At 32.3% G+C, this 27,749-nt stretch overlaps 3 protein-coding genes and 2 long non-coding RNA genes across 13 annotated transcripts; 3 read left to right on the forward strand and 2 right to left on the reverse strand.

Moving 5' to 3' along the window:
• Positions 1-341: 341 nt before the first annotated feature.
• Positions 342-4,728, forward strand: LOC145119440 (uncharacterized). The gene is made up of 3 exons (XR_013713852.1): positions 342-1,011; positions 2,786-4,441; positions 4,523-4,728. It is a non-coding gene; the product is annotated as an uncharacterized LOC145119440 (long non-coding RNA).
• A 1,230-nt stretch (positions 4,729-5,958) lies between these two features.
• Positions 5,959-6,531, forward strand: LOC145121982 (uncharacterized). The gene has a single exon (XM_079057661.1). The coding sequence runs from the start codon at positions 5,959-5,961 to the stop codon at positions 6,529-6,531; it is 573 nt and encodes a 190-aa protein (XP_078913787.1).
• Positions 6,532-11,547: 5,016 nt separating this feature from the next.
• On the forward strand, positions 11,548-14,548 carry LOC145121983 (uncharacterized). Its single transcript, XM_079057662.1, has 11 exons — positions 11,548-11,661; positions 11,775-11,921; positions 12,010-12,277; positions 12,395-12,488; positions 12,572-12,699; positions 12,747-12,831; positions 12,927-13,062; positions 13,172-13,182; positions 13,412-13,532; positions 13,607-13,786; positions 14,519-14,548. The coding sequence occupies exons 1-11, from the start codon at positions 11,548-11,550 to the stop codon at positions 14,546-14,548; spliced, it is 1,314 nt and encodes a 437-aa protein (XP_078913788.1).
• Positions 14,549-15,230: 682 nt separating this feature from the next.
• LOC145122705 (nuclear pore complex protein NUP160-like) lies at positions 15,231-25,652 on the reverse strand. Of its 9 annotated transcripts, XM_079058273.1 has the most exons (13): positions 25,557-25,652; positions 25,191-25,468; positions 24,915-25,102; positions 24,182-24,258; positions 23,980-24,085; positions 23,780-23,851; positions 23,564-23,667; positions 23,249-23,462; positions 22,777-22,815; positions 22,671-22,699; positions 21,995-22,134; positions 21,726-21,905; positions 20,497-20,892 (listed from the first exon to the last, which is right to left on the reverse strand). In XM_079058273.1, exons 2-4 carry the CDS (start codon positions 25,236-25,238, stop codon positions 24,246-24,248), a joined length of 249 nt encoding a protein of 82 aa, XP_078914399.1. In that variant the 5' UTR covers positions 25,239-25,468; positions 25,557-25,652; the 3' UTR covers positions 20,497-20,892; positions 21,726-21,905; positions 21,995-22,134; positions 22,671-22,699; positions 22,777-22,815; positions 23,249-23,462; positions 23,564-23,667; positions 23,780-23,851; positions 23,980-24,085; positions 24,182-24,245. The 9 variants fall into 9 exon arrangements, 6 of the variants coding, with proteins under 6 accessions (XP_078914397.1, XP_078914395.1, XP_078914396.1 ...); XM_079058271.1 differs by lacking the exons at positions 20,497-20,892; positions 23,980-24,085; positions 24,182-24,258; ... (1 more) ...; positions 25,191-25,468; positions 25,557-25,652 and adding exons at positions 15,673-15,907; positions 15,989-16,361; positions 16,468-16,740; positions 22,269-22,528 and having other exon boundaries at positions 23,780-23,966; XM_079058269.1 differs by lacking the exons at positions 20,497-20,892; positions 23,980-24,085; positions 24,182-24,258; ... (1 more) ...; positions 25,191-25,468; positions 25,557-25,652 and adding exons at positions 15,673-15,907; positions 15,989-16,361; positions 16,468-16,740; positions 22,269-22,552 and having other exon boundaries at positions 23,780-23,966.
• Positions 25,653-25,811: 159 nt separating this feature from the next.
• LOC145122706 (uncharacterized) lies at positions 25,812-27,297 on the reverse strand. The gene is made up of 3 exons (XR_013714715.1): positions 26,928-27,297; positions 26,444-26,692; positions 25,812-25,921 (listed from the first exon to the last, which is right to left on the reverse strand). It is a non-coding gene; the product is annotated as an uncharacterized LOC145122706 (long non-coding RNA).
• Positions 27,298-27,749: the final 452 nt, after the last annotated feature.

Raw genomic sequence — 27,749 nt, forward strand, 5'->3', positions numbered from 1 at the left:
TCGTGACAATGCGAAAGCGTGATCGTACCGCTCCTTAGTTTTATGTTGATGTTCTGGGATACTCTGATAATAAATGAATTGAAAACTTTTTTGTAATAACTTAATGAATATGGGTTGTTTTTGAAAAGTTTAAATTGGTTGTAAATTTCTGGATGTTACAGTACGACGGAGGCTTTTGCGGCAAAAATAAATGAGTGACTGAATTCTCAACTTTTTTTTTCTCAATTGAACTATCCTCTATATATATATATATATATATATATATATATATATATATATATATATATATATATATATATATATATATATATATATTTTATTAAATTGAAACCAAATGATAACAAATTTGAACCACTAACTTTGAATTGTTTATATCATTTATACATATTCTCTTTCTCTCATTTACGTTAGATCTAGACCACCAAGAGGCCACTAGACAATCGTCGGAACAACCATTACGCCAACGTCGGGACCATCGTTACGCCGCCGCTAGGTCCACTATAACACCGCCGAAACGTTGCCTCTTCACTCTCAATCGATATTCTTGTCACTTCCTCGCTTTACCATCACTCGTTCACTCATCAGAAGTCATCTCCTTGTTTTCACCAGTCACCAATTTCACCGTATCTAGATCTGAAGTAGAAGACCACGTAGAACTACATCTCAGAGCAGACAAAGCATCGATTTGATCTCTCCATCACTAATCGCCGCCAATTTTGTCTGCCTTGGGCCTCCGGTGAACCACGGTTTCGTCTGCCTCATAACTCCGGTGAACCACGATTTCGCCTACCTCGGACCTCCGGTGAACCAGATTGCAATCGAGAACATCTACTCCGAGATGTAGAATATGCTTCTCGAATCTTACTTCAAAACACTCCAACGAGAAGAGTAGGTTGTTTTGCGCAATCGACACCATCCCTTGCATCCAAAGGAAAGCGAAATGGTCCATCAAATAGATCGACGGATCTGAAACCTTCATAGAACGGATCATCTCTTTCGCTTGCATTGAAGGTACCTTCTTCTCGGGCAACTTCTGTGTCAGTTTTTCTCAAAAAATGAGGGTCCATGCCAGTCTAATATTTTCAAATGAATCTTGAATTGTTTTTGTTGGGAAAAGAAATATGCTATTAATTGAAAGGATTGATTACTTTTATTATATTTACATTTTCTCTCACTGGCTCAAAAAACGAGGGTTTGTGCGATAATACATTGGTCCAGGTAATAAACAACTACACTTCAAAAAATAATGTTCACGCGCTTTTTTCTAATTGTTTCTCCAGATGCCGTATATATATAAATTAAAGAGTATATTTGTTTTTCAAGCACAAATTACTTATCCTGATTGTTTTTTTTAAAGCTTTTCTTACTGTTTATTTTAATGGCTTTCATATATGTTAAAAAAAAGCCCAATTTCTTATGCTTCATTCATTAAAATATTTAGTGTTAATATATTTAGAATAATAAATGTAAACGTTTATTATTATTAATTTTCCACAAATTATATCATACTAAATATATTCTAGATACATTCTCTAGACATTTTTTAAATCTAAAGATTTATACGTCTTCCACATAAATCATTTGATTAATAGCACACTTCATTGTCGTATTTAATAACATTTCAACATAGATGACACTCTATTATCATAATTAACAACGTTTATATGTTTATATGTTGCAAAGGTTTTATTTATTTTGTTTTAGGGTTTTTAAGGTCAATAAAATGATACCATCGTTTACTCACATGTGATTAGATACATACGATCATATATGATTATATACACGAAAACAACTATTGAATCAAGAAATATGAAAACGAACTTTCTCCACATAAATCATATGTGATTAAATACATATAATCACAGATTATTAAATACGCGAGACCGGCTATTGAATCGAAAACACGTAAGTGAATCTTCTCGATATAAATCATATGTGATTAAATACATACATATTATTTATGTGGACAAGTTTCATTTTTGTGTTATCGATTTAGCAGTTTTTTTGTGTATTTAATCACATTTGATTATGTATTTAATCGCATAATATTTGTTTTCGTGTTCTCGATTCAATAATTGTTTTTTGTCCATATTAATCTGATGTGATTAAATACATATAATCACATGCGATTAAATATATGTGAAAAATTATTGAATTGACGCAAAAATAAATCTTGTTCATATAAATCATATATGTTTAAATACATATAATCATATATGATTAAATAACAAAATCAACTATAAAATCGAAAATGCAAAAATAAATATTGTCAACATAAATCATATGTGATTTTATACATATAATCACATGTGATTTTATTTATCAAATTACATATGATTTATGTAGACATATTTTATTTTCGTGTTCTCGATTCAGTAATTGTTCTTTTTCAACTTTAATCATATGTGATTAAGTACATGGGAAAAATTATTGAATCGAAAATGTGAAAACGAACCTTGTATATATAAATCATATTAGACTAGATACATATAATCACATGTGCTTATATTTATCCGATCTCATATGATTTATATGTGGACAATATTCACTTTCGCGTTCTCGATTCAATAATTGTTCTTTGTCCATTTTAATCATATGTGATTAAATACATTTAATCACATATGATTATATGTATCTAATCATATATGATTTTATTATAAAAAACAAATATTGTATATATAAATCATATGTGATTAAATAAATATAATCACATGTGTTTATATACACGAGAATAACTATTTGGGTGGTGGTGGTGGGGGTTATGGTGGGTGGTGATGGACGGTAGTGGGGTGGTTGGTGGTGCTAGGTGATGGGTGGTAGTGGGGTGGTGGTTTCGGGTGGTTTTGATGAGTGATGCATAGGGTGGTGGTGGTGGGTGGTGATGATGGGTGGGGGAGGCAAGTGGTGGTGATCGTGGTCGCGGGTGATGGTTGGTGGCGATTGGTGGTAGTGGTGGGTGGTGGTTGATTGTGGTGACGGGTAGTAGTGATGGCGATGGATGCTGGTGGGGGTGGGTGCTGGATGTTGGTAGTGGTGATGGTGGTTGGTGGTTGGTTGTGGTGGCAGATGGTGGTGGATGATGGTGGTGGTGGTGTTGTTGGGTGATGGCGGTAGGTGGTGGTAATGGGTGGTAGCGGTGGGTGGTGGTGATGGGTGGTGGTTAGTGGTGGGTGGGGTGGTGGTGGTGGTGATGGTGGTGGAGGCGGGTGATGGTGATGGGTAGTGGTGGTGAGTGGTAGTAGGGGATGTGTTGGGGTGGTGGTGGTTTTGGTAGGCGGTGGGTGGGATGGTGGTAGAGGTGGGTGGTGGCATGTGGTGGTGACGGGTGATGGTGGTTGGCGGTGGTGGTTGGTGGTAGTGGTGGTATTAGGTTGTTGGTTGTGGTGATAAGTGGTTGGTAGTAGTGGTGGGTGGATGATGGTGGATGGTTAGTGGTGTTGGGTGGTGGTGGATGGTGGCTGGTAGTGGGTATATGGTGGTGGGTGGGTGGTGATGGGTGGTGGGTCATAGGTGGTGGTGATGGGTGGTTGGTGGTGGTGTTGGTTGGATGGTGAGTGGTGTTGGTTAATGAGTTTTTAATTGTTTTAATTATTTTTTATTTATATAAGTATACTTATTCACATCTAGTTTTTTATTTAATTACAAAAGTGTCACTTTGCAAATTAAAAAAGGATTTTTGTTGTCAAATATTATCGCAATAAGAAATGTTATCGATTAAACGTTCCCATATATATATATATATATATATATATATATATATATATATATATATATATATATATATACTACTTTATAATGCATGGATAATCGTTGGATCCAAAAAATTTAAGACTAAGTCGAGGAGAGTTATTTTCCTTTAGATCTTATTTCAATGTTATAGATTATTGTATAAATGGTTATCCATATAAAATAGAATAAACCAATCACAAACAAGTATTACCTATATAACACACTATAAAAACTAATCACCCGTATTTTTTACATCCTCATTTGAAAACTCTCCCTCCTCCTTATTCTTTCTAGAAAGCCTAAATATGACTATCCCGCTTCCACCACATTACTACCACCTCGACTGTTACACGTAAAATCACCTCCTCAGCTACAACATCGCTTTTACCGTCGACGTTAACTGCTCCTCCACCTCCACAATCATTTTCGCTGCTTTCTCTCTATTACCACATTACCAAGACACCTCTCACTGTCTTCCTCACCAATGTTCTGTGTTAAGATCTTTTTGTAGTTAGATATTTGTAGATCTCGGCTTTTAATATTAAGATCTTTGTAGATCTCGGTTTTTAGTTGTAAGATCTGTTTAGATTTTAGTTTCTAATGAACTACAGTTGTTTTTTTTAGAAGATCTAGAGTGCAGGTGGTGAAGCAATTAACACTCAAACTTGAAAAGGGCATCTAAATGTTTGATATGTATTTGAAATGATTTTATGTAAGTAGATTATTTGATTTTATATGAACAGATTTTAGCTTCTCTATTCAGTTGAAATGACATTTTTATGATATTTTTCAGGTCCAAAAGAAGTGAAAACAACATGCATGTGAATTAGATAGGAGTGGGTAAACGATAAATAACATGTTGTAGTTGTATAGATATTGAGATTTTCTTTATATATAAAAGATCATGTATTGTGTATGAATTTTAAGTTTCTTATTTTGTTCATAGAAGACTTTTGTGATTAAACGATAAAACAAAATAGAAAGTTTTCTTTAAGTTTACCTGATTAATATTATTGAGGTTTGTTAGTTATTATATGAAGATGTATTATGAAATGTATTGGTATTCCTTTTATGTTTAAATAGTATGTGTTTTCTTAAGTGTTTGAAGTTACTATGTGTAATGTAGACTCTACATGTTTAAAAAAAAAAAACTATTACAATGTAAAAACCTATGTAGTTTTTTTACATTTTCTGATTTTATTATATATTTTCACCAAAGTCTTAACATAAAAGATAAAATGATTCCTTTTATTGTATAACGTTAAATAGTTAAAATGAAAGACACTGATTTGTATGACTTTAATCAATGCTATTTATTTTCCTGATAAGTCAAATTAATATTGTTACTTAAAAGTAGACAAATTTCAAAAATAATTTATGATTTGTCTATTGAAGAAGAATTTTGCATGCCAAATCCAAATGACTCTAAGACAGCCGGGTGTGGGCAACGCGCGTTCCACGTTATCTTACGTGGCAAACTTCTTTAACGGCCCCATAACGGGTAACACTGCCCCAGGTGCCCGTTAAAGCGCGTTACGCCATTAGGCGTTATCGTGGTAACGAGTCGTAACGCCAAAAAATGTGACCGTTGTGCAATTTGTTCCGTTGAAAAACGGTAATATTACCGTTAATCGGTGAAATGGAAAAAAAAAATTTACTGCTTAATTTAATTTAACTATATCAATACATATATCTCATTTTATTACACTTCTATTCCTCTATATCTATCTCTATTTCTCTATATCTATCTCTATTTCGTTCAAAACAAAAAAAACCACTACGGATCAAAACCCAAATACCCCTCCTCCGAAGACAAACACATCCACTCCATTAGGTTTTGCGGGATATGAGGGATACATGAACCTTCTAAACTCCCAAAACTCACCACAAATTCCATATTCCGGCAATTTTTTCAATCTCGCCTCACTCCCACTACAATTCTCTACCTCACCATTTATGCAACAAAATGCAAACATTCAACAAAACCTTTTTAACACATTCGGTCCCATGCACCAAACAGTCACACAACCCACACCTACGCAAGAACCCGTTGTCGAGACGCAAGCCGGGGGTAGTCAGAAAGCATCGGGAAAAAAAGGGAGACCAAAAAAGAAAGGGAAAGAGGTCGTTGTCGGGACGGACGAAACGGAAGCACCTCCAACATGGTAGACACCGGAGGAAGAGCATGCGTTGGCGGTGGCTTGGTGCGGTACTTCAAAACAACCAACTATGGGGAATGATATGAAGAGAGTTGCTTTTTGGGATGTCGTAATCGTCAAATTCCGAACAATTTTGAACAAGGGTGACACATATCGCAATAATGATATGCTTAGTGGCAAATGGACTCAAATTAGCCGGAAGTGCACCAAATTCAATTTCATATACAACAAACTTTCTTCGCAATGTCAAAGTGGTGCCAATGATTTCGATGTGGTTAGAGCCACGAGGGAGGAATATCACGTGCAAATGGGGCACGTATTTGAGTATGAAAAAGTATGGGACATAGTGAGGAAAGATCCAAAATGGATGAAAACGCTAACATCATCGGAACAACAATCAAAGAGGTCTCGTGGTTCGGGTTCGGTTGACGTTTCCGACGGACACACGAACATCGACCTCAACGCGGACACCGATGAGATCCCGGACGAGTTTGATGACATCGAGGAAATCTCTCCGCCTCGACGACCGATAGGGCGCGACAAAGCCAAGCGCGCGCAACAACATGCGCAGGAGAATGAAAGTCGGCTTCGAGAGCACGGCGAAATGAAAAAAAATCGACGCCCACACGGAAATCGCAAATAAAAGATATGAATTGCAACGGGAGCATTTGGATTTCCTTCGTAAAGAAGCCGAAGAAGATCGTATATCGAAGGATTTGACAATTCTTACGACAAACGAAGCAAATTTACCACCGAGACGAGCTGAAGTGATACGGAGGATGAAGACAAAGATCGAGAGCAAATACTTGGACGAAAAATAGTTTGTCGGTGTTTTATTTTTTAAATTATTAGGACTATCGTGTGTTTTTTTTTCAATGTTTTTTTTTTTTGGTTTGTATGGTATTTTTAATTTACTATTTAATGAAATTATGTTTTATTAATTTATATGTTTTTTTATAGATATATGACATAAATAAAAAAAAACGAATTAGAAATATATGAAGTAAATAAAAAAAATAAAACAAATTAGAATAATAGAAATTAAAAACATTAAAAAAAAAATAAAAAAAAATAGAAAATAGAATGTGTTATCCCATGTTATTTGGTGTTGCCAATTTCCATCTTTGGTGTTATAACACAAAATTATGACTAAGATGATGAGGTGGACAATTTGGATGTGATAACAAGTAATAACATGATGCCCACATCTAATAGTCTAATGATGCATATTTATGACATCCTAATAACTTTGTATTTTTATAACAATTATTTGACGACCTTAAATTGTAAAATTTAGTTATTTATGATAAATATTTGTATGGCCTTCATATAATTAGTTTTTTGTTAATAAATATTGATTTATTTTTGAAAGAAATGCAAAGACGATGTGATAGCTCTGAGTATGGACGTAAAGAAAAGCAAAAGATATCTGAGAGATATTGTGTGTAATATTGAGATAAAGATTTTAGTGTTCTCCTACAACTTTTATTTTCTTTTTTTTTTATTATTATATACAGTTGTGGAAGAAAGAAATAGTAAACTTGGGATACTTTGTCTAAGTTTGATCCCTCGATTTACATATCCGGTCCCTGTATTTCTTTAATTAATTTATTCATGTCCTTTTGTTTGTGTTCCATTCAACTTTCCATTTTTGGCAGAATTGGTCCCTGTATTATTGTTGGAAGTTAGGAATACTAAATTTGGATGTTTTTTGGCAACTTTGGTCATTATTCTTTACCCATTTTGACATTTTTGGTCATTGCAATCAATATTTTTACACTTTTTTGGAACCTTTTAATATTTAAAGTTTGGCCACAAAACTTTAACGGTTTAACAACTTTGATCCCTTTTCTAAAAAGTTGTTAATTCCTACCCCTTTAACTCTTTAGCCATTTTCACACTTCTGGTCCTTGCAGTCAAAACTTTTACATTTTTTGTCCGGGGCAAAGCCCAGACTTTTCATCCTTGCACTTTTTATGTCTGTCATATTTATCAATTCGGAAACAACATTGAAAGCTTCTGGCCCCGCGTAACGGGGTAACCTTTCTAGTTATATAAATACATGTGCCCATATCTTTTATTATAATAAACCAAAATATTAAATTATTAAAACATAATTAATTCTTTTATATTTCATGTGACCGAGAGTATTGTTTTTAATATCATAAATCATATATTATTTTATTACATGTTTTCTCAAAAATATTTTAGGTGAATAGTAAGTCTTTAATTTTTAACTATATTAACTTTTACATTTAAATCTTTCGAATTTATCATACTATTGACTTTTTAATATCTTTATTTTAAAGCTTAATTATTTGATCAATTAGTATATTAACATAAACATAGTCATTTATAACTATAACGTGCTGATTGATTTTAATGAAATCGGTAATACATGTTTTGGTATTTAATTTTGAATGAATCTTTTTAATTTCGTACCTTTTTTAATGTATTTTTAGGAGTTGTATAATTATTTTTTTGTTAACATGTAGTTGTTAGTATGAAATTTTGTGTCCTGTTTTAAATTTGTTTATATAGGTTTTATTATGTTTTGATTTGATTTGCTATGATGTTTTGGTTAATCTAAAAAAAATACAATATTTACTTCATCTTTTTTGCATTATATGTAAACTTTAAATTATATTTTTTATCTTTTAAGTTTGAAGTTTTCTAAATCCATTATTAAAACAAATCGGGTTTTGAATTTATGGAAGAAGTAAATTAGGCTATGGGGAGTGGTCACACCCATCTCACCGGAAAAGTGCTGCCACATGTGCACCACGTCAGCTTCACACCCAACCCACCACCAAACCACTAAACATTGGAAATGGTTACCACTCCACGTTATTTATATTTTTATTTTTTAAATTTAAAACATTAGATTAAATAAAAAAAAATATTATTATAAACTTAAGTAATCATTTTACTAATTAAAAAATCAAATAAACATATTATTAATTTTTAAAATTAAATAAACATAATTATATGTAGTTAAGGGTTTAACTTAATTCAAATAAAAGTGTAAGGGTATAATATGATTAAATGATAGAATCTCAGGGACCAAATTTGTAACTTCCATTAAAACCCGTTTACAATTTGGTTGTCTTCTTCACCCAATTTCTGGAAAACCGGTATATCCCTTGTTTTTCTATTTCGATGATTAAAAGAAAAACCAACAAAATTAAAGGGCAAACGGTCAAAAAAGAAGCAAGCCAATAGGAAGCTCCGTCTTCTCGCGTCTCCGGAGCCACGTCACGCGCAGCCCACCGGTTTTGGGGGCGTTGTTCACGCGTGGGAGAGGCTGCCACCTTAGCCCAAGACACGTGAAAAACCTCCCATACCGGGTAGCCTTAACGTGAAAGAGAAAGAAAAATGAGTTGGAAAATAATTATAGCATGGTAGGAAAAACTTCAATATTGGAAAATAACCATAGGGCCAAGTGTAATCAATAAATATAGAGTCAGCTATAAATACAAAACAGTTTGTATTTTCAAAGATTTTTTCAATAGATATGTTGTATGATTTGATGTGAGTTACATTTGTTATCGTTTTTATTATTTTTATTTGATAAGTAATTTAAACAATTAAAATATATATATAGTGTTATCTCATTATAGTATGTTGGATTATTTGTTTGGTTTGAATGATGTAAGCTAATTTATTTGGTTATTTTAATTTCTTAATTTATTTTATTTGTAAACGTTTTTAAAATAAAATTAGACATTATATTATTTTATGAATTAAATGTCGTTTCAAGTTTTTTTATCAATAATTGAAAATAATAGCTTTTGGATTTTTTTTTTGTTTAGAATAAAAGTTAAAGGCTTATGTTGTTAAACGATATTTTTTATTTTTTTAAAATTTTTCTTAAAAACTAAAACTTTCTAGCCGGTTAGTGCTTGTAAGATGTTGTAATGTCTCTTTTTCTAGCTTCTAGCTAGTTTTTTAATAAAATTACCGCTGTTCAAAAAAAAAACTAAAACTTTCAAAATCGTTAAATAGAACAAACACATAAAGTTTCTTGAAATAAATAGATCGTAATGAATGCGACTTTGATCGTGTTCCTTTTTTTCCCTTACAATGGCTTTAATTATAAGATAGAATGAAATTTATGCAATGTTTTAATATAAATAAATAATTATCTTATTTATGTATTTAAAATTAATAAATAACAATTAATTGTTTAATTAATATATGTTATAAATTAAATTGTATATTTTTGTATTAAAAATTTACTGAATATTTGAAAAAAAGAATTTTAAAATTTTAAAAAATAACATTGATTATTAAGTTAAATCCCCTATCCTAATAAATAAGTAGAATAACGCCACGTGTCAGTCTCCCAGACCCCCAAAATAGAGTTTTCCCGCTTCTTTTCTTCAGGTCGATTTACGTAAATGCCCTTCACTTCAAATAGAGGCAATAAATCCGGAAAAAACTGCACTTAAAAAATGCAATCAAAAAATTTAAATGAACAAAAGATTTGCAAATAATATAAAAAAATCGGTTATTCAAATTTCAAATTCAAAATACCCGATTTAATATGGAAGTTTGTTTATTGTGATTGGAAATTAAATAATTTCCAGTGATTAAATCCCAAAAAATCTGCACCAAATTATCCAATACCGAAATATATACAAGTATACCATCTATACGCTTCTTTTGTGTTCACGATTCTGCTTCAGAGAATTCTTTACAAACGGTGTTCTTCTTCAGTTCTTCTTCACTGTTTTTAACATAATTTATTCAATCATTGAAGTTGCTAACATAAGTTCTTCAATCCTTCCTGTCGGTACCAAGTTTACTGCATAATCATCCTCCGCCCTCTTAATCCTGCAACGCTTCCATAAACACATATCAGGTTAGTGTTTTCAAATTAATTTGTAGTATTTATTTAACATTATGTTATGATCGTTTTATTTTTGTTAGAATAAACAACCAGAAATCAAGATTACCAATGTTTCTATGCTCTTCATGATCTGATTTTTCAGTATCTGTCATGTTGTCAGTATATGAGTGATCTTCTTCTTCTTCTTTTTCTTATTCTTCTTCCTCATCTTCTTCTTCTACCTCTTCAGTTAAAAACACGAAATACCTAATGAACATGAGTACTTGATGTTGTTAAATACTTTGTGAATTCAAATAGTCAATTTGCAAACGTTTATCAGCTTATGTACAACAAAAGTTGAGTAAACATGTTTATTCCAAGGTAAGATTATAAACAACAGTTGCAGACACATATATAACAACGATGACAACAATAAGTGATATGTTTGTAAAAAAAAACAGAGCAATTCAAAATCTAAGACTAATTTATCGTCATGTGAATTTATTCAATTTTTTTTATTTCTAAATTCGAATTGCAGATAATCAAAATAAAAAACATGAAATACTTGACCTTTACAGATATACTAGCCAACCAGTGTTGCTCTTTCGATGATCTTTTTCTAACCGAATGAATGATTTCATTGCATCAACTAAATACTTGAAATCTGAGGGTCCCCATACATTTATAGATATACCCTCTTCACCAGTTCCTGTTAATGTCAATAGAAGACCTACAAAATATTTCATACAATTCAAAATTCTTGACCTTTCTCAACATTATGTAAAGCTAATCCAGGGACCATTTCTGTAACTTTTCGAAAAATCTGCTATGTCTAAAGAAATTTTGAAACACTGTTTTTTTGGTGCAGATATCTTATTTGCTATATTTGTACTAAATAGGAACTATTTTTGTATTGGTGCAGATATCTTATTTGCTATATTTGTACTAAATAGGAACTATTTTAGTATGTATTTGTACAGTTTCTTTAACTGCATATATTATTTTATAAAAATGCTATTTGCTTACAATTCTATATGCTTTCAATTGTCTTGCAGAAAATGAATATAGGGAATAAAGTTTACCTAAAAAACATTGAACAGATAGATGAAAATTCACATATCAAGGTTCGGGTGCTTAAAATGTGGAACTTTGTCAAAAATAATACGGTTTGTTCAATTGAAATGATCCTGATGGACGAGGAGGTTTGTTGTATTTCATATATTTTTTATACCTCATTTAATATTACATATGTTTCAACAAAAAATAATTCTTATTTATTTTATTTAACAGGGTACAAAATATCATTCTCGTGTCTTTAATCAGAATTTCTCCAGATTTGGTCATCTTTTAAAGGAAGATGAAACTTATATAATTCTAAAACCCAATATGGCGGCTGTTATTAATGGTTTTAGTTATACAAGTCATAAACAAACCTTAACTTTGGATTGGAAAAGTATCCTAAAAAAATGTGAGGATTTCTCGGGTCCGGTGAATGGATTTATGTTTGTTGATTTTAATTCTATCATAGAACAAACATGCCCAAGAGACACATTCTTTGGTTAGTTATTAAATTTTATTCCAATCATTTTATCACTTGTGTTCTTTATTATACATTTTAGTATTTAAATATTTAAATATTAATGCAATAGTTTATCTTGTGTTATCTCTTGTGTAGATGTTATTGGACAGATTGTGTCATTTCGGCCTCTTGAAACTTCAAATCCTGTAGCATCCAAGCATTATATAAAACTCACTCTTAGCAACCTAGAGTGAGTTTATATTTTTTTTATTTTTTTATTATCTTTAATTAATCACACTTTAATATTAATAACTAATTTCATTGTTTATTTAGTTCTGTACATCTGAAGGTTACTATTTTTGGAACTCAAGCATATCAGATGTCACAATACCTAAAAAATAACCCCACGGTTAATTGTGTTGTTATAGTGATGCAGTTTTTGAAGCTTAACATTTGGAATGGTTTGTTTTTGTACAATTGTTATTGATTTGCTATTTTAATTTTACAGGAGTTGGTCAAGCTAAAAGTCATTTTGAAGTAACCAAATTGTTCAAAAATTCTGACATTGTCGAAATTAATGAGTTCAAGAAAAAGTTAGTTTCTTTGATTTCTGTTATTTGTTTATAATGTATTTTAATTTACACAAACACAAATCCTAAGATTTCTCAAATGATTTTAAACATTACAGATTGAAAGCTGATGACAATGGAGGTAATTCTGAAAAAAGCATAACTTCACTCCAAAGCTACTCTTCTTCATATACAGATGACTTTAAGGGCACTTTCCCATTAAAAACAATTTGTGAGATCACAGAACCGCTGAAGGTACATTGCATTATTTGATATCTTTTTTATTTTTTTTACACTATGTATTTCCTAACTGTATATTTTATTTGATACAGGAAATGAAAATTTTATCATTAATATAAGACAGAATCTACCATGGTATTACGAAGCATGCTACAAATGTGGAAAAAAAAAATAAACCCAGTTCCCAGACCCAATCATTCCTATACCGACCCTCACAAAATTACAGAAACTGTTGTTGTTCAGTGTAAAGATCCACGTTGCAACAAATCGGATTTTCATACAGTTATAAAGTAAACACATTTATATTTATATTAATTGTTTCAAACTTTCAAAAAAATTAATATTTATCTAAATGTTTTTTTAGGTATATAATTCCAATCAACGTACAAGATGGTACTGGCACCATCGGATTGACTCTTTTTGATAGAGAAGCAAAGAGGCTGTTAGATATAAGTGCATACGAGTTGAAAAAGATACATGAAGTGGTATATTATATTATTCATATATTAAAATCAGAAAACATATAATTTGTTCTAATTTATTAAAAATCTTCTTACAGGCTGGAGACAGTGATGCACTATTTCCAATGCAACTTAACGTGTTGAAAAACCGCAAGTTTGGTTTTCTTGTAGATATTACAAAATACAATGTTGACAACTATAATAATATCTACACCATTCTCAAGCTTACAGAAGATGTGTCCATTCTTTCCGAATTGGAAAGTAAATTAGAACTTATGGTACAAAACCTTTTAGGGTTCACCAATTATATTTGTTTATTATTTAGATACATAACGTTTATGTATGTTATTCACAACTTAAATATTATATATCATCTATATTATTGTAGTCTAACATATTTGTTAAGTTTCTTAATTTTTATTTTATTACATGCTGTTGTCTTATATATATCAAGTATATTCAAATGTTTTTGAAATTTTATCTTTATTCAAAAAAATTCAAAATTCTATTCACAACTTAATACTTTAGTTATTTTGTTTTAATTTAAACATTCACAATTGTCAAAGTTATGATTAACATTCATTTTCTTAATAAATTTTATATTAACATCAACAATTAACTAGAAATTCATATTTAGCTAAGAAAAAAAATATCATTCCAACATATTCACCATGTCAGCAAACATTATCCAAAATAAAAACATCATAAACACCATATTTGTTCAACTAGATAGAAGTCTTCAATATCATCTAAGCATTTATAAAAATAAAAATAGTAGATATTTATTTCTTAGTCTTCACCAATCAACTGAAACCTTTAATCATAGTTCTGCATTCCATGAATCACAACTTGTTTTTATTCTTTTGTTGTCAGTTTTTCAAACTCAAGACCTTCTTCTGTTATCTTGTTGTTGTGGATATTGATATCATTCACCAAGATCTTTGTAAAATATTTTGATTGAAGCTTTGTTAATTGTGTTTTCTGCTGATTTTGATCTTTTTCAATCTCAGAATCCCAGTTATTTGGCCCTTGTCCCTTGAAAGTTTTCATATGTCTCATCAACATAACTCCACTGTCGCTCATGTTGTTTTCTGTCCACCACTTTAGTTTAAAAATTGCAACTTCCTTCTTTAGTAAATTGTCTGCTTTTGGGTGTTTTTTTATCAATCAAGTACGATATCATCAAATTGAACAGTATTTAAAAAATTCATTAGTAAGGATGATAAGATATAAAATTCACAGTTTAAGAGTTAATAAAAAACATTTGCTTTTTTTTTCCTAAGTTATTAATCAATACTCTCCAAATAATATGGAAACATTCCATAAGTATGCACAATATCTTTCATGGTTTTTTCATTGTCAATTAGATGTACACTACATTTTTTGCCAATTGAAACAAATGATGTTGTAGTGCTTTCTGTGCAGTATTGGGAAGAATATCGGCATTAATAATATAGTTGAAATTTTTAATACTTTAATATAAATATTTGTATATATACTATATAATTATAATAAAAAGTAATAAATAGTTTTTTCTTACAATTCTAACTTTTTTTAAAATCCTTCATATGTGGGTAGTTCTTCATTGCTTCATTCAATTTTTCTGCAAACTTTTCCAATCTCTTATCATATGATATATCTCTATCCAACATTTCATTGCTCTAGGAAAAAATGAAAATGTTATTTTATTAAATTATCATTAGTTATTTTATATTAATATTAAAATTCTATAATTATATTTTAAAATATTTCTTACTACCATTCCTATTGGGAAGTAGAAGCATAATGGTGTGGTATTTGCTTTACACTTCTCTTCATCATTCAATAACATCGACCAATAGTCGAATACTTTTGGGTGGATCCATGCACTTGGTATTAATGTTTCAAAAAATATCCTTTCCACTTTGTGCCCATGCTTTGTTTCAAATATTATTTCCCTGTTTGAGTAATATAAACTTATCAAAATTTAATTCTATTAAGTTGTCAACATTAAATTGTGAATACTGATAATATTAGTGTTTGTTTTTATCAAAAAGAAAATAAAAATAGTTAAAAAAATTGTTTTTATTTTAATTTTGTTCATATTTACATTTTTATTCACAACTTAATACAATTAAATTTAATTAAGTTTTTTTAAATATTATTTATATTAAAATCATTCACTTGCTTGTCATCCTTTTATAGTGAGAATATGGATTTTGAAATCCTTGTCTCAACAGCTTCTAACTTATTTCTCACTTCAATTGTCCGCCTCATGTAAGGTGATTGGTAAGGCTCTGTTTTAGTTGTTGTCCTCTTTGATCTTTTATAAACTTTTTGTTCTTTTCCTTTTCATTGATCATTCTTTTCTTCAAATATTTTTTTTTCATTTCCTTTTTCTTCTTTGTTTTTTGTTGTTCCTGTAAGATGTATTGCATAATAGTCATTTTAATTGAAAATTTAAGTTTGTTGTTAAGTTATATTTTTGTTTTTGATATTACCTTCTCCTTGAGATTCATTGGTAAGATAATCTTTTTGGCCAGCCTCCATATTTGGTGTGTTTGGCATTTTATCTTCAAAGTTTGGATTATCATATTCTCTTTCTGTTGTAGCATCTTCTTCACCTTTTTCTGCTTCTAACTGATGTTCAAACTCTTTTTCACCTGTCTCATTTTCATTTTCTTTTTCTCTTGGTCTTGGTGATTCGCCAATGTCTTTGTTAAACACTTTTTTAATGTTCATAAACCTTTCAAACCATCTCTATAGTTCTCTATCATCTGGATATTTTTGAAGTGCATGCTCCAATGTTTTTTGAATACTGTTTCTACACTCCAAAATGGTTTTAAACTCACTTTGTATCAAAAGGAAATAATTCTGCAATAAGTATTAAATTATTATTAGTTTACAGGTACATTTCTATAAAAACCAATTCACAACTTAAGATTCAGTTCACAGCTTAATAGAGTAAGTTCATTATTACCTCTACACTAATGTCATCATTTTCTTCTGTATCTGCATCTTTTTCAACTTGTTTTCCTTTTCCTTTTCCTTTTTGTTTAACGAAGTCAACATCTTATTCATCTTTGTATTGTATCAAATCAACATCTTTAACCAATGTGACCAATCCTAACTGACCTTGAGCTTTTTCAATGTTTTTCCTTGAATTAATCTTTCCATAATTCCAGTAGCATATTGCTCTTATTTTTCGGTTGACGTATTGGTTTTGACAATCAGTTGAATGTAGATAGAGAATCTGTGAATTATTTTGTAACAAACTAAAATGTTATTTATTTTAATCACTTTGATGATATCCAATGCAATTAAATTTAAAATTTACTTACAAGCACTACTACAAAAACAGCCTTTTACGACACGCAATGCGTGTCGTAAAACGCTCAGACGACACGCAATGCGTGTCGTAAAACGCTCAGACGACACGCAAATGTGTGTCAAGGAAGGCCCTGTCATAACGAAAGATGACACGCTTTTGTGTGTCATCTATTTACGACACGCATTTACGACGCTCAATTACGACACGCATTTACGATGCGCATTTACAACACGCATTGCGTATCAAGGAAGGCCCTGTCATAAAGGAAGATGACACGCATTTGCGTGTCGTAACCTTACGACGCGCGTTTAGGACATGCATTGCGTATCATTAAAGCCCCTGTCAAAAATGAAGACGACAAACATTTTCGTGTCATAAGCTTCAGCAACCATTTACGATATACATTTACAACGCGTCTTTACGATACTCATTTACACATAATACAAAAATATGGAAACAAATATATACCAAAACAATCATGTCAAAAAAATTGTAATATACCAAAAATCAATTAATTTAATCCAATAACATCATGTCAAACAAGTTATCAAAAAAAATTGTAATACATTGATATTAAGGGGATCTGATAGTACATTGTTATTAAAAGGGTTTGTCACAACCCAAAAATTTCTATCTTATAAGGTCAAGCACGTCAACTTAAGGTCAAACTTATAGGTTTCTAGACCGAGTATACGTAAGGGTTGCGTGCTAGGAAGTGAACCACATAAGAACCAAGAGCCTAGAACAGCATTCGAGCCATAAAACCTCAACAAGTGAGGTTCACGGCCATGAACCATGTTCATGGATGTGAACCCTTCTTAGGCCGTGAACTCATGCTATATGTATGAGTTTTAGCCACTTTTCCTCCACTTCTTCTTTCCTTGGCCGCAATTAATCCATTCTCTCTCAAGTATCATCCTCAAGAACACTCTTTTCTTCCCTTAAACACCCCTTTTCCTTTGCTACTCCTTAGAAGCTTACTAGGATCTTCAAACACTTGCCAAAACACCAAGATCTTCAAGTGTTCTTCACCATTTCTGGGCCGTGAACCCTCCTAAGGCCGTGAACCTTCATTTAGGTCGTGAACCAATACAACTTGGGCCGTGAACCATTCAACTTGGGCCATGAACACTTATGTGTTCTTGGGCCGTGAACACCCCCATAGGGCCGTGAACACATCAAGCCCAGCCGTGAACTCCATTTCAGCCTTCCAACTTGCTTCTAACACTCCTCTGGTGAGTTATTCTTGCATCCTAGGTTGTTTCCCAATCACCTTTGTAGTTAGAATCACTAATTTCATGCCTATATGTATCATTATATGACATTTAGGACTCGTATGTGCTTCGAAACTTCATTCGTGGAATTTATCATCCTTATTCGAATCTTCAATTGAATCACCCGCATAAAGTGAGTTCATACCCCTATAATCTATCTTTTAAATGGTTTTAAATTCTTTTAAGGGGGGGGGGGGGGGGAATACAAGTTAAACACAATAAATTTGTGTTAATATTTATTTGTGATAACCATCACATTAAAGAAATTCTTATGCTTTTATAAGTTATAAAATCAATTCAAAAACACTTTAAAGGATGTTAGATTGTTGTTATTAAAATCCCATTTTTAAAGTACATGCTTAACTCAGTAGTTAATTGAGTCTTTCCTACACATCAGTAACAGTCCAAACATACTAGTAAACTATAATATGTATAGTTTAGGGATTCAGTACATACTATATTCTAGAATAAAGGAACAATACATGATTCAAGTACATATACTTTACACTCCCAGTAACCTAGGAAGAGAACATATCATTAATTCATTTGTTTAAAAGAAAATATGATAATATACATAGTATATATATATATATATATATATATATATATATTATATATATGGGGTATATCTACAAAGTACCGGGTTTTATTTAAAAAGGGTACATCTACAAAGTACCGAACATTAATAAATAAAACATAGAAATATATAAAACTCACAACAGTATCGACTGAGGCGTTTAGAGTACAAGATTTCATTACTTCTAGTAGTCTTCCTAACAATTAGAACAACGCCACATAACTTCCTAGTAACATGAACATTCAGTTAGAAGGGGGCCTATAATGCTAACTTTATGATTCATCGGTAGATACATTAGGGTTATATATTAATCAGATCTGACAGGCAGTAGGATGCGTGCTTTCCGCTTTATTTCCTGTTCCTTGTTTGGTTGTGGGCTTAGAGCTGATTCACACAGTCTACTATCTATTCGATCTTAGTTATATATATATATATATATATATATATATATATATATATATATATATATATATATATATATATATATATATATATATATATATATATATGGGGTACATCTACAAAGTACCGGGTTTTATTTAAAAATGGTACATGTACAAAGTACCAGGCATTAATAAATAAAACATAGCAATATATAAAAACTCACAACAGTATCGACTGAGGCGTTTAGAGTACAGGATTTCATTACTTCTAGTAGTCTTCCTAACCAATAGAACAACGTCACATAACTTCCTAGTAACATGAACATTCAGTTAGAAGGGGGCCTATAATGCTAACTTTATGATTCCTCGGTAGATACATTAGGGTTATATATTAATCAGATCCGACAGGCAGTAGGATGTGTGCTTTCTGCTTCATTTCCTATTCCTTGTTTGGTTGTGGGCTTAGAGCTGATTCACACTGTCTACTATCTATTCGATCTTAGTTATATATATATATATATATATATATATATATATATATATATATATATATATATATATATATATATATATATATATATAACCCGTATACACCAAGTAATCATAGGGAGTAACAGGTATGGGTCAGGTCATAACATGCAAATTTAGGATACCACTTTCTAGTACAAAAACATACTTTTCGGATAGAACATTAAGTAGGTGAAACTAGAAACTTATCTATAAAAGGTTTAATACGCATTATTAAACCCGTATAACTTAAAGGACCTTTAATGGTTAATTCTATAATACCTTAGTTTATACATCAGGGTTATATATAATTAATATCCGATAGGCAGTGGAATGTGTGTTTTCTGCCTTACTTCCTGTTCCTTGTTTGGTTGTGGGCTTAGGGCAGATTCACACATTTAACTGTCCGTTCGATATTAGATTATATATAACTAGTATAAACTAAGTGATTATAGAAGGAACTATTGTGGTTACCATTTTACTAAAGGAAATATATGATTTTATTAAGGAATGTTTTCTTCAAATATAAAAGAACTATTACAGTTAACTCCGTAAGTACCAAATGAATACGCCAGGGTTATATACAATGAAGATCTAACAAACAATGAGATGTGTGACTTCCGCCTCATTTCCTGTTCCTTGTTTGGTTGTGGGCTTAGGGCAGATTCACACAATCGATTGTATGTTTACTCTAAATTGTATATAACTTGTATCCATTTAGTACTCATAGTAGGAATTGTAAAGCCATTTTTACTCATCATTCATCACATCAGAAAATATAGGATTTTCTGGAAGAACTGACGAACTTTTCTAAAAGAACTTATAATATACTTTTTATAACTAAAATACTTATGAACTCACCAGCTTGAATGTTGATCTACTCTTTCAAAATAACTTGTATTCTCAGGAAACTAGTAGACAGGTACGCACACCAGGATTTAGAAGATGGAGCATAGTAGCTTCACGTCTTTGTTTTGTTATTTATTTTTCGAGTCAATCTTTTGTGAATCTAATACTTTGTAAACACTTTAATATTAATGCAATGGTTGTTTGTTACTTTGATTACTATGATGCATGTGTTGTGATACTAAGCATGACGTCCTCCTCCCCCGAACGTTTCCGCCGTTCCGGTTTGGGGGTGTGACAGGGTTTTCCCTAACTATATAACCTGATACTACATCACTATTAAGGGACTCCTTGTTTCACATATCAAGTCAAAAAATCTTTTGTGTCATTGGTTTGCCACCAGGTGTACCAGGTAAAAATGTTGAACTTGGTGTTATGGGCGGCTGTCCACCGGGCGTGGATGGCAAGTAAGGGCTTGAAGCATTACCTTAAACAAAAAAACATTTATTAATCACACAATCACATAATGAGCTTTAATATGGGAATCTTTATGTTACCAAAGGTGAAAACCATATACAATGGAGGGTGGTTCTCTTTAATCACTAATCTTGAAGGGATCATTCATATTTGTTACACGGACTATTTTCAATTATGAGGATAAGAAGGGCATTTACGCCTTTTGCATAGACGATAGATCAGAACTAGTCCCTGTTCACCTTGTGTTCACTGACATTACTCTCCTTATCCCTCGGTAACCTTCTCATCGTGTTTAAAAAAAATTGATGATTCTGATTTGAGTTCATAGAAGAATCTCCTATTCTGTTAATATTAAACATTATTATTATAAACATCAAGGTGTTATTCTGTCCGAGTCTGTTTCTAATCTAGATTAAATAAACCATCTTAATGAAATGAAATGACCATTATACCCTTTCCAAAGAAGAGTTGAAAGGAAAGAAAAAAAGAAGAGAAAACAGGCATAAAATTAGTGTTTTAATACATTAAGCCTGAATTTTTGGCTTAACCCATCGAGTCATTCTATGTAGAATAAATCAAGATTAAGTTCTTAACCCATTAAGTCCATTAAGTAAAAAAGAAACACCCCATTAATCTAATAATATATATAGTATGTAAATGGATGTTTCTTTTTCACTTCATGCAGAAAGAACAACTTAATATAAAATTTTAAAAACAACTTAATATAAAATTTTAAAAACGAGGCCTTCTCAATTAATCGAAGTAGAGTACTCTATTCCCAAATACTTTATAAACAAACATCCTTAATATGAGGAAATTATGAAACAAAGAAAAATGCATCACCTGGTTTTGCTCAAAGTAGTTTGGAAGTACGTTGTGTTCACCAAGAACTACTTCACCACTGTTGGGCTTTTGTAAGCCCATAATTAACTTAAGTAGAGTGCTCTTTCCACAACCATTTGGCCCAATTATGGCAACTTTACCACCCCTTTCGAATGATATGTTAGCTTTTTTTAAAAGAACCTACAAAAAGACAAACCAGAGCATATCCTTACATATTTAATTATCACAAAGAAAATAAAAAAAATTCAACCTTATTATTAATGAATTACCTTGTCTTCATAGCTAAATTCTAGATGCTTTATTGTCACAGCATACTTCCACTTTTTCCACTTTCTGGAAATCTGATCTTCATTTATTTTCGGATGAATGGCTTATCAACTTGTTCTTTCTCCTAAAGCTTCTCTAATTTCTGAAAAAAAAATCAAATAATATAACATTTAGTACTTGGTAATTCAAATAATATGTTGTATATAACTGGTTTCTTATATCTTTTATGTAAAGGTGTGGTCAACGTCTTCCCAGAGTCTTGGTCCTTGCACCTACCAAGGAGTTAGCAAGGAAAGTAGAATCAGAGATCAAAGAGTCTGCTCCATATTAGAGCACTGTTTGTGTCTATGGTGGCGTCTCATATAATTCACAGCAAAATGCATTGTCTCGTGGTGGTTGGAACACTAGGAAGACTTATTGACCTTATTGACAGTAACACCCTAAATTTGGTGGAGGTTCAGTTCTTGGTTCATGATGAATCTGATCAAATGTTTGCTGGTGGTTTTGAGGAAGATGTAGAGCATATTTTGGAAAAGCTTCCATCACAGAGGCAAAGCATGCTTTTTTCAGCAACAATATAAGAAACTCTCAAGGAAATATCTCAACAATGTAATGTCTGTTAAGTAGAAAAAAAACAAAAAAAAATCATACATTTTTCTTTAATCAAAGCTATCTAACCTCTCACGAAGTGAATTCCACTTTTGCCCCTGTAATAAAATTTAAAACATCAAACAGTAACCATTTTTAAACTACTCAAGGGTAATGATGTCAAATTGTTGATTACCTAAAAGGACGCCACAATGTCGTTGTTGCCTATATCCGCCTAAAATAAATGAGGGATATTAACCAATGTAGAGTTGAAATATATGTTGTGAGATAGTAATCATGTCAAGTGTTTATGCAACAGGGGTTGTAATGCCAAAAATAACCCAGGTTATGGCTAACACTTTAATGAAAAAAATAAAAAGAAAACGCATGGAGCCTAATATTGTAGACCAAATTTGAATTGAATTTAAAGAAAGAGTGCCAAGGACTCCTGCAAGCTTAGTGTTCAACTTAAAACCAGCAGGGTTTCCCATTAATCGTGCACAACTTATTAGTGGTTTGTAACATCACTAGTGAAGGTCAAAATAGTCAAACAGGCGAATTTGCATGAGTCAGCAATGTAAGGCCAAAAAGGTTCCCTAAAATTAAGCACATCGATAACTATACTCAACCACGTGGAATGTTTTCGTAGTGAAGCTTTCTTTGCATACCTTGTTCATTCAAGTTGTTCCGACTTATTGGATGCCATAGGTTCATTGATCAAATATGAAGATTTCCAGTCACATAGCCTCTGCTCTGTACCTAATTATTGGAGGCATAATAATAAAAAGTTACCTGTTTCCAAGAATTTTGGTGGACATGGACTTGCCAAAGGTATTCTAGAAGTTCAACGATGTTATGGCGGATGTTAAACTTGTCATAAAACTGCATAACAGTGAAAAAAATATGGTTAAATTGTGAGGAATAATAGCAACCTACAGATCCAATTTTTTGAGCGATGAAAGTAGGAGAGTATCGAATTGTGCCTAATTGTTGGATATAAGCAGGGTTTGCCGGTGAATGTCTAGAGCCCTTAATGAACTGAGGTATGCGTTACTTTGATTTCTTGTGTCCAAGAACTTAATGTCTCCTGCTTGAGATGCACTCACCATATGAAATGAATTTCACAATACCAAAAAGGTAACAATATTTGATAAGAAATAAAAATTTATTTCCTAAATTGAAGTATTTTGTTCTTTTACCATTGCTAGATCGAGTCCGGGTTAGAAGCCGATTCCCACAACTCTTTCTATAGTCTATACCTCCAACTCTTTCTAGTCTCCAAGTGTGTGGTCGTGTAACACAAAAAAGATTGGAAATCACCATTAAATTAAGTAATCATGAATTCATATATGGGTAATTTAGTAACAGTGGAAGAATTAAGATGAAATGGAAAACATACCTATCAGGTGTTCGAATGTCTAATAATCATACAGAACCATCAACAAAGCTAGTTGAATATTGACCTCCACGAACTTGAGATGCAGCCTAAAAGAGACAATACATACCTATTCATACAAAAAAATATTAGAAACAATATCAAATAATTAAATAATAATAATAATATAAAACAATGGGGCCAAACACAGAGGTGTGTTTCATACATAAGCCAAGGTGAGGCATTCCGGATTCATATGACAAATTCTGCAATGACTTTGATGCCCCTTGCTAAGATGCAGCTCTAGAAACACAATAACCATATCAGCTTTTAAAGCACATTGTTTTTTATCATTAAGTGATGTATGGATAAAGTGCTAAATGGATGCATGATGTCTGTCTGGAATAAGTGCATTAAGTCAAAAAGAAAACACCACTACGTATTTGTCTTTTTGTTGACTGGATGAACTATCTGAATGTGAGTAAATAACCCTATTACCCTTCTGTACATATGAATTCAAAAAGAAACACCCCTATGTATTGTCCTTTTTTTGGACTGAATGAACTGTCTGAATGCGAGTAAATGACTGTTTTACCCTCCTGTATGTATTAAGTTAAAAAAAGAAACAGACCTGTATATCTGTCCCTTTCTTAAGCTAAATGAACTGTCTGAATGTGAGTAAATCAAATGACTATCCTTACCCTTTTGTATGTACTATGTCAAAAAGCATCACCCCCTAATGAACTGTCTGAATGTGAGTAAATGACCATTCTACCCTTTTGTATGTGTTAGGTTGAAAAGAAACACACCTATATATCTGTCCCTTTTTTTACTAAATGAATGAACTGTTTGAATGTGAGTAAATGACCATTTTACCCTTCTGTATTTGTACTCATCAAACTAAAAGATGCTTAATGATAAATGATACATTAATAGATGATATGTCACATAAAACATACCTAAAAAAGTAAGAAATAGCTTCATTAACTTTCTTTTCAGTAGAACCTCGTGGTGCTTGATGACGTGCTTGTGAAAGAAGACAACAACCAAGAAGGTGAAGAAGTGTGCACCATTCATTGTTTACACCCTGAATACCACTAGATGTTTTCTCCTTGAGTATATTTTGGTTCACCATAGTAAGAAGATGCTTCAAAAACAAAAAAACAAATATATAAACCTTTAATATGTTTCTTGATATTATAAAAAACTGTCTGTAATGATGCAAAGAAACAAACCTCAACAGCATCAAACCGCCCATGTTTAAGCAAGATCAAAGCAAGCATAGTTGAATGAGTAGAAAAAGAAGATGACACGTCATCACTCCTTCCCCAAACTATCCGGCTTATGAAGTTTCTTACTGGAGCAATGAAAGAGGTGGGATTTGGAAGGTGTTTTGAATCAACACGGTTTTGATCTTTGAAAAAACTTTGATGATCAAGAAACAGAATAAAAGCCAATGTAAAGTCACATTTTCCAAGCTTGTCATTCCATGATCTTCTATCAATGTTGTTATCTGATGGAGCACATGAAATGTGAAAACTAAAAACACAGACTAAAAATATGATTTGGTGAAGACTGAAGAGTTTATAAAATATGGTTACCAATTTGTAATAAGGAGAGTTGAGAACTGAAATCTTCTATGGCAGTTAATTCAGAAGGTGTGGTTGAGCATGTAGCTCAGCATCAATAGTATTCCCACTGCAGATTCAAACATCACTTGAGCAACTTGTGTAGTTGGTTGAACTGTTATGCAAGTACTAATATCAAAAACAGCTTCAGAACCCAATTTCTGTTAATTCTTTTGAGGCACTAAATAGTTCAAGTATTTCAATACAACATCTACAACTTTGTCCCATGTTGAAGCTTTTTTGTAGACCATGAAGAGATAAGAACATATGCACAGAGAACTTCCTTAATGCTTTGTGGTCATCAATTTCCTTTTTCCAAGCAGTATCAACACCTAACTCTGTGACATGAACAACTGTTATTGAAGAAGTGTATCCGGTTTCTAGAACCTTCAAGAAACGTGTAACAATGTCTTCAGGGGACATAGATTGTTCACTAAAGAAAGATTCATAAAATAAAGCAGGGGTGCCTTTTCCTAGCTATTGGCTAAGGTTATTTATGCATGCCAAAACTTCACAAAGTAATTCTTGTTCAAGATCATTTGATAAGTTAATCCTAGAGCTTGCAGATTCTCCAAGTTCATCAAAAGATCTTGTATAGCAAAGGAAATGTTGAGAGTGTTATATAGAATTAAACATTGTGTTCAATTTATGTTACTAATCATGTTTGTCATTAAAAATAATTTGATTCGTATTGTTATTTAGATAAAATAAACAGTGATATATAGCAGTTCTTAAAGAAACAGTTTTTTTTGATATTTAGAATTAATCCCCTGCTGCTGTTGTTCTCTGTTCTGATAAGTTGGCACGGGGATGGGGGGAGGTCCATCTATGGAACCACCAGAAACAAAGCTAGACAATACCATTTTCTTGCTCCCCTGATTTCCAGAATTATTGGATGAAGCTGAAGCAGCAACAAAGCTGCTTTTGAACCGAGCCATCACTCCCGTCCTAAGCAACTTAATAGTTGAGCCAGTATGAGGAGCTGCTTTAGGTTCTGAGTTGTATCCTATCCCCAAACCAAAATCCACACCATGCACACATCGATTCCCACCGACCTCTGATGAAGCAACATAGATATACTGATGAAGCAACACGTTTCTTAACGGCGCCTGAAACCAAATAACAGGTGTCCAGTCACACAGTGACGAAGTAGGGCAGAAGAGGTATAAGAACGACTGTAAAACCAAAAGGATCAAGTATAAAGACCTAAAAAATCTAAAATTAAGTTCCAAAATAGATATAATTTCAAAAGGCAGAAAAGAAGGGATGGGCTGAGGGTCGTAGGCGTCGAGAAGCACTTCGAAACAAAAAAACAAAAATACCCTAAATCTATAATTGTCTTACCCAGGTGTAAGAAGTCGGAGGGGTGACTCAGCGGACCGGTGTCAGTAAAAGGGGATGGAAGAGTGGCAAGTAGCTTTGGGGGAAACGCCGAAGGAAAACCCACCGTGAATCTTGTAGTTTTTTTGGGTGAACCTGAGAACTGTAAACTGAAAAGTAGTAGAAAAGTTATATATGGGCGAAGAGGAAGGATATGAGAAACGTGAGGCCACAGAAATAGAAAGGGAGATATGAGAGCACAAAACAGATAGAAAAAGGGGAGAGAATAGAATCGATGATGAAAGAGCCTTAGAAGGATTATAAGCGAATCTAAGGGGTTGAACCCGACCATCGTTGCATCTTCATTCCCCACAACCACCATTCTGGCGTCTTCCTTCTTTGGAGCCACCGTTGCCGCCTCTTCCTTACCTTAATACAACTTCTCAAACCTTTCTCTAGTTGTTTGATTCTTGAGAGAGAGCAATCTGTAAATGGAGATAGTCCTCAAACCAGGGTTGTGTGAAAACAGCCCTAGAGTTGAGATTTTGTGCTGAGGAATTCATGGGCTCACGTTTTGTAAAAGGAAATATAAAGCGACATGTTGTACACGACACACGTTTTAAAACGGGTGCCCTCCGTGTTTTTTTTGTCATGACACTAATTTTAGGTCACGAAAAAACGCGTGTCCTAAATCCTTCAGATTTTGATAGAGATGACAATATTTTTAGGGCACGCACTTTTGCGTATCATAAAACATTGCGTGTCATGATTTGCCTGTCATTAAAGGCCTATATTCTAGTAGTGAAGCAAGAATGTAAGTGGTCCAACATAGTAGACGCCTTTGTT

The sequence above is a fragment of the Lactuca virosa genome, chromosome 6 (genome assembly GCF_052849685.1).
Source record: "Lactuca virosa cultivar CGN04683 chromosome 6, Lactuca_virosa_CGN04683_v6, whole genome shotgun sequence".
Taxonomy (NCBI): Eukaryota; Viridiplantae; Streptophyta; class Magnoliopsida; order Asterales; family Asteraceae; genus Lactuca; species Lactuca virosa.

What these genes read in the sequence shown, in the direction of transcription:
- LOC145121983 (XM_079057662.1), top strand. Translation starts at nt 11,548, where the DNA reads ATGTCTAAAGAAATTTTGAAACACTGTTTTTTTGGTGCAGATATCTTA. An exon ending in CTCACTCTTAGCAACCTAGA is followed by an intron (nt 12,489 to 12,571) that starts GTGAGTTTATAT and finishes TTGTTTATTTAG; the next exon opens with TTCTGTACATCTGAAGGTTA. An exon ending in AAAGTAAATTAGAACTTATG is followed by an intron (nt 13,787 to 14,518) that starts GTACAAAACCTT and finishes TTTCAATCTCAG; the next exon opens with AATCCCAGTTATTTGGCCCT.
- LOC145122705 (XM_079058271.1), bottom strand. Translation starts at nt 16,229, where the DNA reads ATGAACATTAAAAAAGTGTTTAACAAAGACATTGGCGAATCACCAAGA. An exon ending in CAATGAATCTCAAGGAGAAG is followed by an intron (nt 15,908 to 15,988) that starts GTAATATCAAAA and finishes TACATCTTACAG; the next exon opens with GAACAACAAAAAACAAAGAA.
- LOC145121982 (XM_079057661.1), top strand. Translation starts at nt 5,959, where the DNA reads ATGGGGAATGATATGAAGAGAGTTGCTTTTTGGGATGTCGTAATCGTC.